Raw genomic sequence first — 15000 nt, forward strand, 5'->3', positions numbered from 1 at the left:
ATATATATATATATATATATATATATATATATATATATATATATATATATATATATATATATTCTCTTCGTGCACTAATTGACTGAAAGAGCACACACTTGGCGCGATGATGTCATGTTATCGATGGAAAAATGCATTTTTAGACCATATGATTTGCCTGAGCGGCTAGGAGACCCCGAGAGTAACAAGCGGTTGCCTTGTTGCCTTTCCATTAAGAACAATGAACTAGTTTTTAGTGTAAGTTTGCTGGTTTCAAGAAATGTAATGCAGAGCACTTATCATTATGTCAAGATAATGGCACTAGCATTTACTTAATTTACGAATATATTTCAACACATTTTGGGAAAAAGGTCAAATTTTTTTATATCAAGAAAAGTGCACTTGTTATTAGTGAGAATATACTTATTTTATGGTATTTTTGGGTTCATTGAGGTTAGCTAATTTTACGTCATTTAGAAAGTCTTGACAAGCCAAATTTTCTTGTTCTATTGGCAGATAATGTTCCTTAGTTCAAATAAAATACCCCTCATTTTTGTATTTTTTTTCTTGTTTTTGAACACGGACTTTTTGCGGGTGTATTGTTCTCTATCTTCACTTTATATTGATGCTGTTGATGATCTCCCCCCTTGCTTGTATTTTTCAAATCCATGCATCTGTTGAATTGCTGTCTAAAAGGTATATTCCACATTTGAGTCGACTTCACGGGACACCGGCGGTAACTCAATTTCCACATTGCAAACCCCCCGATGACGTCCAATTGCATTACTTACTTCACCACTAATGTGGGCTAATGTCTTCTGCTGAGGGAGGCTCTGCTAATGGCTTGGAAAGGCATATTGTCAGACATATTCCCAGCAAAAGACTTTGTCTTTAATAGCATTTATACAATGTCGGGATGTAACGATATGAACATTTCCATATAGGGCTCGGACGCCAAAACAATGTCAATATATGTAGTAAAAGACGATCGATATCAATAAAAAATGTGTTTGATAAAATGTTCCATATACATATATTTCTTTCTTTGTCGGAAAAAAAAACGGAAGTTGCGAAGCAAGGTTGGTTGCATAAACAAAGGCATTGGTTAACACGCTAACAGCCAATCGGGTAACAGTATCAACTACCTTTTTGGTTGCACCATCTTGTTCTCTCCCGGTTAATTATTTGCATTATGTGAGAAAAGAAACTAAAAATGAGTGCTGCAAAGAGAGAAAAAATTGTGGATAAAACAGGAAAAGTCACCTTAACAGTAGGGTAGTGTTTTTTAAAACGGACTGTACTCAGACCAAAGACCACATCACCTTAGCCTTGCTAACCCACAACCCACTGCTGAGCCGTAGGCTAACTACCTGGCACTAAACCTGCAGAAAATAGTTCTCCTCAGGTTACTTAATGGTTTACATTTTCACACTTTGCACTATTTTGTTACACTTTATTAAGCATTTCTTACATATTTCTTATTTTTGCCTAAGTGTTTATTGTGATTTTAGAATGTTGTTTACATTGATGTTTTCCGCGGTTGTGTTGACATTTCTTTTCCTTTCTGCTTGATAGCTGAGGGCATTATAATCAGAAGAAGGTTACATTTTAAATACAAATGTTTATATTTACCGTATTTTTCGGACTATTAGGCGCAGTTAAAAACCTTTCATCTTCTCAAAAATCGACAGTGCGCCTTATAACCCGGTGCGCCTAATGTACGGCAGAATTCTGGTTTTGCTTACCGACCTCGAAGTAATTGTATTTGGTACATGATGTAAAGATAAGTGTGACCAGTAGATGGCAGTCATACATAAGAGATACGTATAAACTGCAAGATGACGCCAGTAAACAACACCAAAACATTAAATGTTCCATTGAGAATATAGAACATTACACATGGCGCTCAAAAATCTGTGAAAATGTTTTTAGTACGACTTCGGTAAGCTATGAAGCCACACCGCTTGATGGATTGTCGGCGCATCAAACATAAGAGTATTATTAGGGTGTGTGTATAAGGACCGCAAAATGGCACCTATTAGCAGACACTACCTGCCGTTTTGTTTCGCAACATTATGCAAAAGCAACTTTTCTTACCTTCTGGTACCTGCTGATGTGTATTTGGGATCTGCATAAGTCCTGAAAATGTCCGTGGCGACGCCGTAGTCGATAAGCGTCATCTTTTCCTTTATCTTCTTGTTATGTGACATTCATCCTCCGCTGTTGGCATTTCTAATATAAAGTAGTGTAAAGTTCTTACTTATATCTGTCAGTGAACTCGCCATGAAAGCGCTAAAACATACCGGTGTGGTGAGTTTACATTATTCACCCAAGGAACTTTAGTTATTAGAGAGTTCCGGTCGGACGTTTTTTTACGGGACACATTTCCAGTGTTGTTGATTCCGGATGAGGAGATGCTACTCCGTTATTGATGTAGACCACAAGGAAGTATTTTACATTTAGAAAAAAATATAAAAAATGACTCCTTTAATGCGCTTTATAATACGGTGCGTCATATAGTCCGGAAAATACGGTATTTTTTTCCTCATTTGTTTTACTGTTGAGTAAAATTGTTTTTTAATTTCCTTTATTTACTTTGTACGTTAATAACATTGTGAACTCACTTCATGTTTTGGTATAGGTGCTTTCAAACGAGCAGGTTTAGAAACCACACACAAAAAAAGAGGATTGGATGATGAAAATTAATCATGATTTTTTTTTTTTTTTGCTATATTACGCAGCCAGAGAGATGCTCGCCCACATCTGGCTACACATAAATGGGCTGTTTAGAGGGGGCTATATATTGTAATTTCTGCATTTAATTAAGGAACATTTTATTACTGATTAGGCACAATCTATAGTGGTTAAATAGGTGGAAAATATAAAAAATTAATTATACAGAATTAAACGGAATTCAGAAAAAGATACATGTAAAGCATTCTGGCATCAAAACACTGAGGGTAGCAATTTTCCACATTTCAGAAATCGTCACGTTAAACATGATTCCACATTTTGCCAAAGGCATTTTAGTTGAGCTTGAACTCTTCAGCATTCATACTTAATTTCTACACATATAATGTTGTTATTGTCAGTTCAGCAGTGCCAAATGTCAGCCTGATCGTCGCTATAAAATAAACAAAATTAAAATAATGTTTATTTTGTTAAGATGGGATGTTGCAGTTTTCACCCCAGACAGGATATAGTGATAGATCTATGCAGCTGTCACTTTTTCTTCCTTCTGCATCCAGATTCTGTCTATCTGGGTCAGGCTGACAAATGGCCGACTCCTTTTGTTTGTATCATTTTCTTTTTTTTTTCCAAATGCGATCACGTTTACCAGTTTGTTTTCAATGTGGCAGTGCAACTATTTTAATAACACCTCTTGAGGAAGCCATTATTCTATGCAAAATATTTTCCATTCCACTTGTTTATACATTTAGCAAAGGGATGGGAAAAATGAACCCACATCTATATGACAATATATATTGCAGACTCCTGCGATACACACACACACACACACACACACACACACACACACGCACACACACACACACACACACACACACACACACACACACACACACACACACACACAATACAAAACCCAAAACCAGTGAAGTTGGCACGTTGTGTAAATGGTAAATAAAAACAGAATACAATGATTTGCAAATCCTTTTAAAATCATTTTCAATTGAATAGACTGCAAAGACAAGATATTTATTGTTCGAACTTAGAAACTTATTTTTTTTGTTGCAAATAATCATTAACTTAGAAATTAATGGTTGCAAAAAAGTTTGCACAGGGCATTTTTACCACTGTGTTACATGGCCTTTCCTTTAAACAACACTCAGTAAACGTTTGGGAACTGAGGAGACACATTTTTTAAGCTTTCCAGGTGGAATTATTTCCATTCTTGCTTGATGTACAGCTTAAGTTGTTCAACAGTTGTGGTATTTTAGGCTTCATAATGCACCACACATTTTCAATGGGAGACAGGTCTGGACTACAGGCAAGCCAGTCTAGTACCCGCACTCTTTTACTATGAAGCCACGCTGTTGTAAGACGTGGCTTGGCATTGTCTTGCTTAAATAAGCAGGGGCGTCCATGATGACGTTGCTTGGATGGCAACATATGTTGCTCCAAAACCTGTATGTACCTTTCAGCATTAATGGTGCCTTCACAGATGTGTAAGTTACCCATGCCTTTTGGCACTAATACACCCCCATACCATCACACATGCTGGCTTTTGAACTTTGCTCCTATAACAATCCAGATGGTTCTTTTCCTCTTTGTTCCGGAGGACACGACGTCCACAGTTTCCAAAAACTATTTGAAATGTGGACTCGTCAAACTACAGAACACTATTCCACTTTGTATCAGTCCATCTTAGATGAGCTCAGGCCCAGCGAAGCCGGCGGCGTTTCTGGGTGTTGTTGATAAATGGCTTTGGCTTTGCATTGTAGAGTTTTAACTTGCACTTACAGATGTAGCGACAAACTGTAGGTACTGGCAGTGGTTTTCAGAAGTGTTCCTGATCCCATGTGGTGATATCTTTTACACACTGATGTCGCTTTTTGACCTGAGGGATCGAAGGTCACGGGCTTAGCCGCTTACGTGCAGTGATTTCTCCAGATTCGCTGAACAATTTGATGATATTACGGACCGTAGATGGTCAAATCCCAAAATTCCTTGCAATAGCTCGTTGAGAAATGCTTTTAAACTGTTCAACAATTTGCTCACGCATTTGTTGACAAAGTGGTGACCCTCGCCCCATCCTTGTTTGTGAATGACTGAGCATTTCATGGAAGCTGCTTTTATACCCAATCATGGCACCCACCTGTTCCCAATTAGCCTGTTCACCTGCGGGATGTTCCAAATAAGGGTTTGATGAGCATTCCTCAACGTTCTCAGTCTTTTTTGCCACTTGTGCCGTTTTTTTGAAACATGTTGCAGGCGTCAAATTCCAAATGAGCTAATATTTGCAAAAAATTTAATTTTCCAGTTCGAACGTTAAGTCTCTTGTCTTTGCAGTCTATTCAATTGAATATAAGTTGAAAAGGATTTGCAAATCATTGTATTCTGTTTTTATTTACCATTTACACAACGTGACAACTTCACTGGTTTTGGGGTTTGTATATCACGCAATCCTACATATAGCCAAAAATACTTTAGAGCTATTTTTCTTCACAGGATTAAATCACAATTCCCCCCCTTTTCATGTTTTTTTTATGATGCCAACATAAACTCCAAATGAAAAATTGCAAAGGTATTTGTACACTGCCTTTTTAATTCCCTTTTTTTTAGCTAATCCCAATGTTAGCCATCTGGTGCAGTCGACATGCTTATCATCTAAAACACACAAATGTCATCTTTAAGCTGTCTGTATGGGCCCTCAGTCTTGTCTTAATCTTTCTTTTTATGACATCAAATCTGCCAGCGGTTACAAAAACATTCTTTATCAGCTTTAATTTAAACATGGTGTTTCTGGGATGTGAGTTCTTAACCTCTTAAACCTCTGGCCTGAGAAACTTGCTCAAAAAAGACGTATCCGGAATAAAGACGGTTTTAGTGTGTATGTACAAATCTGGGATGAAAATAAAGACTTAAATCTTTACAGTAGTGCCGCGCGATATGGAGGAAAAATATGTATCCTGATAATAGTATTTTTCTCCTTTCATCTATAAAAAAACATTAAATATTAAAAGGACAACCATTTAAAAAATAGTAAAAAGTGATTTTAGTTTTGACAGTGTAGATAAAGTCATGTTTTTTTTATTATTTAAAGGCGTTATTTTCTTATTTTTTAAGAGATGGAGCCGCGTTATAGCAGAAAGTAACAGTTTTTAACATGACATTAACAAGTACATTAATAAAAGTCAGAGGAAAAATAACTAAAAAAAAATAAAAATAAATACATTAAAAAAAGAGGATAAAATAACTGTTGGTGTGTCAACATTGTCAAATTCAGAAAGCAACATGTAAGACGAAGGCGGATCAATCCATAATTTGGTGGTATTGATACCAAATGTAGTATATGACCGATTCTAGAGGGATCAGATTGATGATTTTTCAAAATATTTGTTTTGTTAATGTTTATAAGTTTAGGGACTTTGAGGGTAAAAACCAAAGTATTTAAATAAGTAGTAGATAGTAGTTTTTGCTCTTGTTTAGTTATTGTTGTCATGATCTGTCGCCCGAATCACGGTTGTTTAGTTTTTGACCCCCTTAGTTCCTGTTTTGAGCACCCCTGGGTTTGTGTTTTAGTTGCCATGACTGCAGATTGTTTTCACCTGCCTCTAAATAGTGTTCGGGACGCTCACCTGCTCCTGCGCAGTAATCAGAGAGCTACTTATTCCCCGCTTCTCGCCACACTCAGTCCGGTTTTCTTATTTGCTTCCATGCAACATGTTTCGTTTGACGATTCCCTGCTTCTATGATTCTGGATTCCTGTTTATATGTTAAGCTTACGCGCAAGCTAGATCCTTTGCTCGGCACACGCCTCTTTTGTTTATATCTTGTATTTTTTGTATTTTTCATGATGTATGGACAATAAATCCTATTCTTACCTGCACATTGCCTCCGGAGTTCCTGCTGCATCTTGGGAGAACGACCTGCACATAAACATGCGACCCAAGCGCGACAATTGTGCATTATTAACTTTGGTTTTGCCGTGACGAGGAGATCGCAGCTTGCTGCGAGATTTGTACTCCCGGGATGCAATCGGACTATTTCGGACAAGGCTTGAAGGTAGGAACATTTTTAATTGTTCGCTATCAATAGGTACAAAACAAAAGGGCGCACAAGGCGAAGGCACAACTTAGTGTATGATACAAAAACTAACACATAGGCAGAAACTATGGACATGAAACAAAACTTACTTGGCAGAGCATGAATCTATGGCATGAACAGAGCAAATACAGAGTAATGTCGCCAGGACGACTAACTTAATAATAATCTCTGATTAAAGCAGGTGCGTGAGTCAAACACATGACAGGTGAAACTAATCAGCCGTCATGGAAACTAAAAAAAACAAGGGAGCGCAAACAGGAATTTTTGGAGTCTTAAACCAAAAATAACAAAAAACATGATCCAGACCACAGATCATGACAGGTTTGATGAAACAATTGTATTTAATAAAAGAGGATAACAAACAAGTTTAAATATCGTGTTGATATTGTTAAACGGTCATTAGCACTCACCATAAATACATGGAAAAATGTACAGTTAATACATGTGATCGGTATTGGTACTGGTATCGGCTGATCTCACATATTAGATGATCGTGTCAGAATCGGCATTATAAAACCTTGATTGAAAAATTCCCACCTTATAAAGTATCGAGGATCATAGAAATATTATCGGTATCGGCTATGGAAATTTCAATATGGCCACAACGCTTCTACAGAATTACAATAAAAAAACAAAAAAACAATTTCAGTAGTTAAGATATACGTTTTTAATGTCAGTTTTTGGGAAGCTGACACACCTGGAGTCTGAGTTGTTATGTATTTACTATTTTACACACTGTAGAAAAAAATAATACAAGAAAATGAATGATTTGTTGTTGTCGGTAAACTATGTAAACAAAGTGATCTGGGATCCGAGCCGAGGATGTCGTTGTGGCTTGTGCAGCCCTTTGAGACACTCGTGAATTAGGGCTATATAAGTCAAAATTGATTGATTGATTGATTTATCTTTATAATGCTGAATCATGGGTCGGCAGCCCAAAACTTTGAAAGAGCCATATTGGACCAAACATACAAAAAACTAATCTGTCTGGAGCCCCAAAAAATGAAAAGCCGTATATAAGTATTATAATGAAGGCAACACATGATGTAAGTGTCCATATTAGCTATAATAGCCTACTATCAAAAGGACTATGTGTCGCAGGCTGTAGCAAATCTTCGTTGACAGAAATGTGGAAATGTAATATTTATTCTACACTTTTTTACAACAATCAAAAACATTAGTAAAACTTCTCAGAAGGTGAGATAACTCTTGTAAATGACTGTCTTGGAATGGCCAAAGGTATAGATGTGTGTGTCCAAGTTAAAGGAAACGGCAGGCTGTCTTCTTCTAATAGATTTATTACAATCTTTGGCAAGCTAGGTAATGTTTGCTGTGGTCTGGAACAACATGGCACACAAACAACTATCTGAAATGCAGCCAATATTACATACAGATAATGTGTCATGAAACATACAAAACTAAATTATATACAAATATAGTAAATTAGCTCATATATACCTACAAATGAGGCATAATGATGCAATATGTACATGCGGCTAGCCTAAATAGCATGTTAGCATTGATTAGCTTGCAGTCGTGCACTGACCAAATATGCCTGATTAGCTCTCCAACAGGTCAATAACATCAACAAAGCTCACCTTCGTGCATTCACGCACAGTATAAAACTTTTGGTGGACAAAATGAGACAAAGAAGGAGTGGAAGATTTTACATGTAAACAAACTGTTGCGTCACAGTCCACACGATGGTGGGTTTAAGAACCGCCGAAATTAGTAGGACAAAACTATGTTGACCAAATAGTGTCATCAGTGAAGCATACACAGAAACATATTAAACAGTGGTAGTTCTAACAATTGGGAAGGTTTGTGTCATGTTTGTCCTCAAACAAAAAACTTTAACCAACAAATATTTTACCCCATCTTTTTCCATTTTCAATCAATTTTAAAAAAATAACCCCCGAGCTAAGTGATGGGACAATGTACAAAATGAGAACAAAGAAAGTATAATAATAAATAGATTAAATGGACAGAATATTAATAATATTAATTATTAGTGAGGTTGGAGCTTCTATTCTCTTTTCTTCTCATCTTTCTAATTCTCCCTATTTCCCTCCATCTTAGTTCCAAGAAGGATGAGGGACATGTACTTTATTGCTCAATGCTGGCAGGAAAAAAAAAAAAAAAAAAGTTGTGTGTGGTCATTAGAGCGTTCTATTGATAGCAGCACTGAATCCAATTATCAACATTAGCAATCTCAACCCACATTTTATGCTTTCTCTCCAGAGAGACATAAATTAGTGCGGAGAAAAAAAAAGCCAAAAGAAACTTGCAGAATGTCACACTGACGACAACCAATTACAACACGTTGGGGGGGGGGGAAAGCACACTTAACATGTAAAAATGGCTTGAATTTGCACAATGAACTTCAAGACAAGACAATCAAGAGGGATGACATTTTGTCTCTTGTATCGACTGTGCGCTGCTTTTATCTGTGACTATACACTTTCATCTCATTTTGTTAGGAAGACCTTTCAATTTATTATTAAAACAATCTATTTCTGACAGCGGGGGCGGGACCATGGGCGGTATCAAGATTACATCGTCATAAAATGGCTATTTTTTTAAAGGCTAAAAAGATACATTTGTTTTGAAAATAAATAACTTATTTTCTGGACTATAAGGCGCAAAATCCTGTTTTTTTCTTCTCAAAGCTCGACAGTGCGCCTAATGTACGGATTAATTCCGGTTTTGGTTACTGACCTCGAAGCAACTTTGTTTGATACATTTTATAATGATAAGTGTGACCAGTAGATGGCAGTCAAACATAACACATACGTGTAGACTGCACTATGATGGCAATATGACTCAAGTAAACAACACCAACAGTTTATGTTACCTTGAAAATATAGACGTTGTTTTTAAATACAAATTAGTATATTTTAGTAGTAAGTAAACAAACAAAGGCTCCTAATTAGTCTGCTGACATATGCAGTAACATATTGTGTCATTTATCTACCTATTATTTTGTCAAGAATTATTAAGGACAAATGGTAGAACATGTATTATTAATCTACTTGTTCATTTACTGTTAATATCTGCTTACTTTCTCTTTTAACATGTTCTATCTACACTTCTGTTAAAATGTAATAATCAATTATTCTTCTGTTGTTTGAGACTTTGCATTAGTTTTGGATGATACCACAAATGTGAGTATCAATCCGATACCAAGTAGTTACAGGATCATACATTGCTCATATTCAAAGTCCTCGTGTGTCCCGAATATGATTCATTAGTATCGCGGTACTATACTAATACCAGTATACCGTACAACCCTAATATATATATAGTAATAGTTTATATAATTGTATTATATTATAATGTACATGGACAGCAAACATTTGACTTTGGCATTTTTATAATATCTAATTATCAAATATTTTCTTCTTTGTTGCGATACTAATATTGGACCCTTATTATTCCACCGATATTAATATTAGCATGAATCATAGTAAATACTTAGAATAGGTGTAATCAAGTGAAATGTGTCAAACAGAAAACAATTGTGGGTATGAAAAACACTAACATGTTTATTATAACCAATTGGAATGAACGTATGCTGTCTTTAAGTTGAAGTTGAGTCATTTTTTGGCAACACCTACTGGTCACAATAAGTCATAGAGTTAATTCACAGTGAGTTGAATCATGCGGACACGTTTGATACTGGATACTTTCTAATACGCTTCTGCCCTGGAGACTTTGAAAGTGCAAGTAAGATGCAACTATAATTGCTCATATAGACAAATGTGTGGTTTTAGACTGCAATATTGTTCAATTAAAGACACTTATTAAGTATGTCTAGCTTGTGTGCTATTGTGTACTTAGCTGTTGTGTAGCTGCTATTTCCAAGTAGCCTATACCCTGGGGACAACCCTACTTATCTTCAGATGTTTTTTTCGAGCATATTTTAGTGCTTGACGTGTTTTTCACAGCTGCTTAAAGAGACAATTAACAGAAATGAGAGCATAATTTGTATAATTTACCCCCCAATTTGTTGTGGTATTATTATGCATCAGTTAGTTTAATATTTATGCACACAATTTGCAAGCAAGCCAAACCTATTGAAGACCAGCATTTTTATAATATTATGCAACTATCCAATATTTTCTTTTTTGTTGCAATACTAATATCGGAGCCTTATTATTCCACCGATATTAATATTAGCATGAATCATAGTACATACTTAGAATAGGTGTAATCAAGTGAAATTTGTAGATATGAAAAACACTTACATATTTATTATAACTGTTTGGAATTAACTCGTGGAGTGGAGTCATTTTTTTGGCAACACCTAGTAGTCACAATAATGCATAGAGTTAAATTCACAGTGAGTTGAATCATGCGGACACGTTTGATACTGGATACTTTCCAATACGCTTCTGCCCTGGAGACTTTCAAAGTCTCCAGGTAAGTAAGATGTGACTATAATTATTTGATACTTGCTCATATAGACAAATGTGTGGTTTTAGACTGCAATATTGTTCAATAAAGACACTTATTAAGTATGTCTAGCTTGTGTGTTATTGTGTGCTTAGCTGTTGTGTAGCTGCTATCTCCTAGTAGCCTTTACCTTTGGGACAACCCTACTTATCTTTAGACTAGATGTTTGTTTTCTTGCATATTTTAGTGCTTGAAGCGTTTTGCACAGCTGCTTAAAGAGACAATTAACAGAAATGAGAACATAATTTGTATAATTTACCCCCCAATTTGTTGTGATATTATTATGTATTACTTAGTTTAATATGTATGCACACATTTTGCAAAGCAGCATTTTTATAATATCTAATTATCAAATATATTATTTCTTGTTGCGATACTAAAATCGGGGCCTTACTTTTTCCACCGATATCAATATTAGCATGAATCATAGTAAATACTTAGAATAGGTGTAATCAAGTGAAATGTGTCAAACAGAAAACAATTGTGGGTATGAAAAACACTAACATATTTATTATAACCAATTGGAATTTTTTGGCAACACCTACTGGTCACAATAAGTCATAGAGTTAATTCACAGTGAGTTGAATCATGCGGACACGTTTGATACTGGATACTTTCCAATACGCTTCTGCCCTGGAGACTTTGAAAGTGCAAGTAAGATGCGACTATAATTGGTCATTTAGACAAATGTGTGGTTTTAGACTGCGATATTGTTCAATTAAAGACACTTATTACGTATGTCTAGCTTGTGTGCTATTGTGTGCTTAGCTGTTGTGTAGCTGCTATTTCCAAGTAGCCTATACCCTGGGGACAACCCTACTTATCTTCAGATGTTTTTTTCGAGCATATTTTAGTGCTTGAAGTGTTTTGCACAGCTGCTTAAAGAGACAATTAACAGAAATGAGAGCATAATTTGTATAATTTACCCCCCAATTTGTCGTGGTATTATTATGCATCGGTTAGTTTAATATTGACGCACAGATTTTGCAAACCTCTCGAAAATCAGATTGACATGCGGCATGTACGAGAGGACCAATTAAGGTGTGGCCCGGTGGTTGAAGTGGTTTGCTGGGTGCACGTCCGCGAGAGTCTCTCGGCTGACAAGCGTGTGATGTCACCGCTGTCAGCCATGCTTGTGTTAGTTTGCGTGTGGAAGGAATGCAAATGGGGTACTTTGTGATCCCATGTGAACCGAGCAGTGTTTATCATGCAACTCGCAAGCAGCAAATCTGAGCCCTGCTAACGGAAGAGAGACACAGATAGATGGCTGCATGGAGATGAATGGATATAAGGCAAGAGAAGACGCCTTTGCTGTGTGTTTTTTGGTATTGCCATAAGTGTGTGGCGTTTTCAGGATATTAAACCCTAAAGCAGGGGTCACCAACCTTTTTGAAACCAAGAGCTACTTTTTGGGTAGTGATTAATGCGAAGGGCTACCAGTTTGATACACACTTAAAAAAAATTGCCAGAAATAGCCAATTTGCTCAATTTACCTTTAACTCTATGTTATTATTAATAATTAATGATATTTACACTTAATTAAACGGTTTAAAAGAGGAGAAAACACGAAAAAAATGACAATTAAATTTTGAAACATAGTCTATCTTCAATTTCGACTCTCTAAAATTCAAAATTCAACCGAAAAAAAGAAGAGAAAAACTAGCTAACTCGAATCTTTTTGAAAAAATAAAAAAATATATTTATGAAACATCATTAGTAATTTTCCCTGATTAAGATTAATTTTAGAATTTTGATGACATGTTTTAAATAGGTTAAAATCCAATCTGCACTTTTTTAGAATATATAACAAATTGGACCAAGCTATATTTCTAACAAAGACAAATCATTATTTATTCTAGATTTTCCAGAACAAACATTTTAAAAGAAATTCAAAAGACTTTGAAATAAGATTTAAATTTGATTCTACAGATTTTCTAGATTTGCCAGAATGATTTTTTTGAATTTTAATGATAATAGGTTTGAAGAAATATTTCACATATATTCTTCGTCGAAAAAACAGAAGCTAAAATGAAGAATTAAATTAAAATGTATTTATTATTCTTTACAATAAAAAAAATTAATTTACTTGAACATTGATTTAAATTGTCAGGAAAGAAGAGGAAGGAAATTAAAAGGTAAATAGGTATATGTGTTTAAAAATCCTAAAACCATTTTTAAGGTTGGATTTTTTCTCTAAAATTGTCTTTCTGAAAGTTATAAGAAGCAAAGTAAAAAAATTATGAATTTATTTAAACAAGTGAAGACCTAGTCTTTAAAATATTTTCTTGGATTTTCAAATTCTATTTGAGTTTTGTCTCTCTTAGAATTGAAAATGTCAGGCAAAGTGAGACCAGATTGCCAGTAAATAAATAAAATTTAAAAAATAGAGGCAGCTCACTGGTAAGTGCTGCTATTTGAGCTATTTTTAGAACAGGCCAGCGGGCTACTCATCTGGTACTTACGGGCTACCTTGCGCCCGCGGGCATCGCGTTGGTGACCCCTGCCCTAAAGATATGTGTAACGCTACATGATAAGTGGGTGGAATAGGAAGAAATTAAAAATACAGTGGAAGTCATTTCTGACGACATCGAAATAAGCGGTTGTCATGAGCTAAGCAGATCGTCACACCCCTTAGTCATAACATGCAAGTCAACCATTTCTACTCATATTTTACAAAATGAAGACATAAAAAAAACTACGCAGGACTGAAAATGTTGCCTCACAATAAATGCATTGCAAATAAGGATGGGTAAATTTCACATGTGAACGTCGTCGGCGATCACTCGAAACGAGTATGATTGCCTGTGCAAAGTGGGGAGACCACCACACTGTCCTTGGCAAAGAGAAGGTAAGGGTCTAATGGCATGGAGACCAAGACAATTGGGGGCCCATATTTGCTGCAGCCTTCTTCCGCCTTTGTGACCGTTGTGGAGCTTCTATGCAACCATCATCCGCCCACTCCGCCGTTAAGGTCTTTTTCGACGAGGGAGACGCGCAGACTCCAACGTCAACATGTGAACAGATGCCTGGTAACTAGGAATCAATACTGGTACTCAGCAATACCAATTCGCAGTAATAGTGTGTGTCATACTAAATGTTAATATGTTTCGGTTTTATAGTAGATTAGATAGTAGTTTTTGCTTTTGTTCAGTAATTGTGCATTATTGACTTTGGTTTGATCAAACAATTGTATGTAATAAAAGAGGATAGGGAACAAGTTTAAATACTGTGTTGGTATTGGTAAACGGCCTGTAGCACTCACCATAAATACATGGAAAAATGTACAGTTAGGACGTGTGATCAGTATTGGTATCAACTATAGATGTCCGATAATATCGGACTGCCGATATTATCGGCCGATAAATGCTTTAAAATGTGATATCGGAAATGATCGTTATCAGTTTCAAAAAGTATAATTTACGACTTTTTAAAACGCCGCTGTACGGAGTGGTACACGGACGTAGGACATACTTGCCAACCCTCCCGATTTTCCCGGGAGACTCCCGAATTTCAGTGCCCCTCCCGAAAATCTCCTGGGGCAACCATTCTCCCGAATTTCTCCCGATTTCCACCCGGACAACTATATTGGGGGCGTGCCTTAAAGGCACTGTCTTTAGGGTCCTCTACAACCTGTCGTCACGCCCGATTTTCCTCCAAACAAACAGCGTGCCGGCCCAATCACATTATATATGCGGCTTTAAGGGAATGCAATGCATACTTGATCAACAGCCATACAGGTCACACTGAGGGTAGCCGTATAAACAACTTTAACACTGT

At 36.2% G+C, this 15000-nt stretch overlaps 1 protein-coding gene across 1 annotated transcript in view; it reads right to left on the reverse strand.

Moving 5' to 3' along the window:
* Positions 1-15000, reverse strand: part of LOC133643376 (receptor-type tyrosine-protein phosphatase gamma-like) — a 705805-nt gene that overhangs the window by 607132 nt on the left and 83673 nt on the right. The window contains exon 2 of the mRNA XM_062037895.1: positions 6546-6590. Within this exon, the coding sequence (XP_061893879.1) occupies positions 6546-6590 (45 nt within the window). The remainder of the gene's footprint in view (positions 1-6545; positions 6591-15000) is intronic.

This window comes from Entelurus aequoreus, linkage group LG26, assembly GCF_033978785.1.
Source record: "Entelurus aequoreus isolate RoL-2023_Sb linkage group LG26, RoL_Eaeq_v1.1, whole genome shotgun sequence".
NCBI classification, from domain to species: Eukaryota; Metazoa; Chordata; class Actinopteri; order Syngnathiformes; family Syngnathidae; genus Entelurus; species Entelurus aequoreus.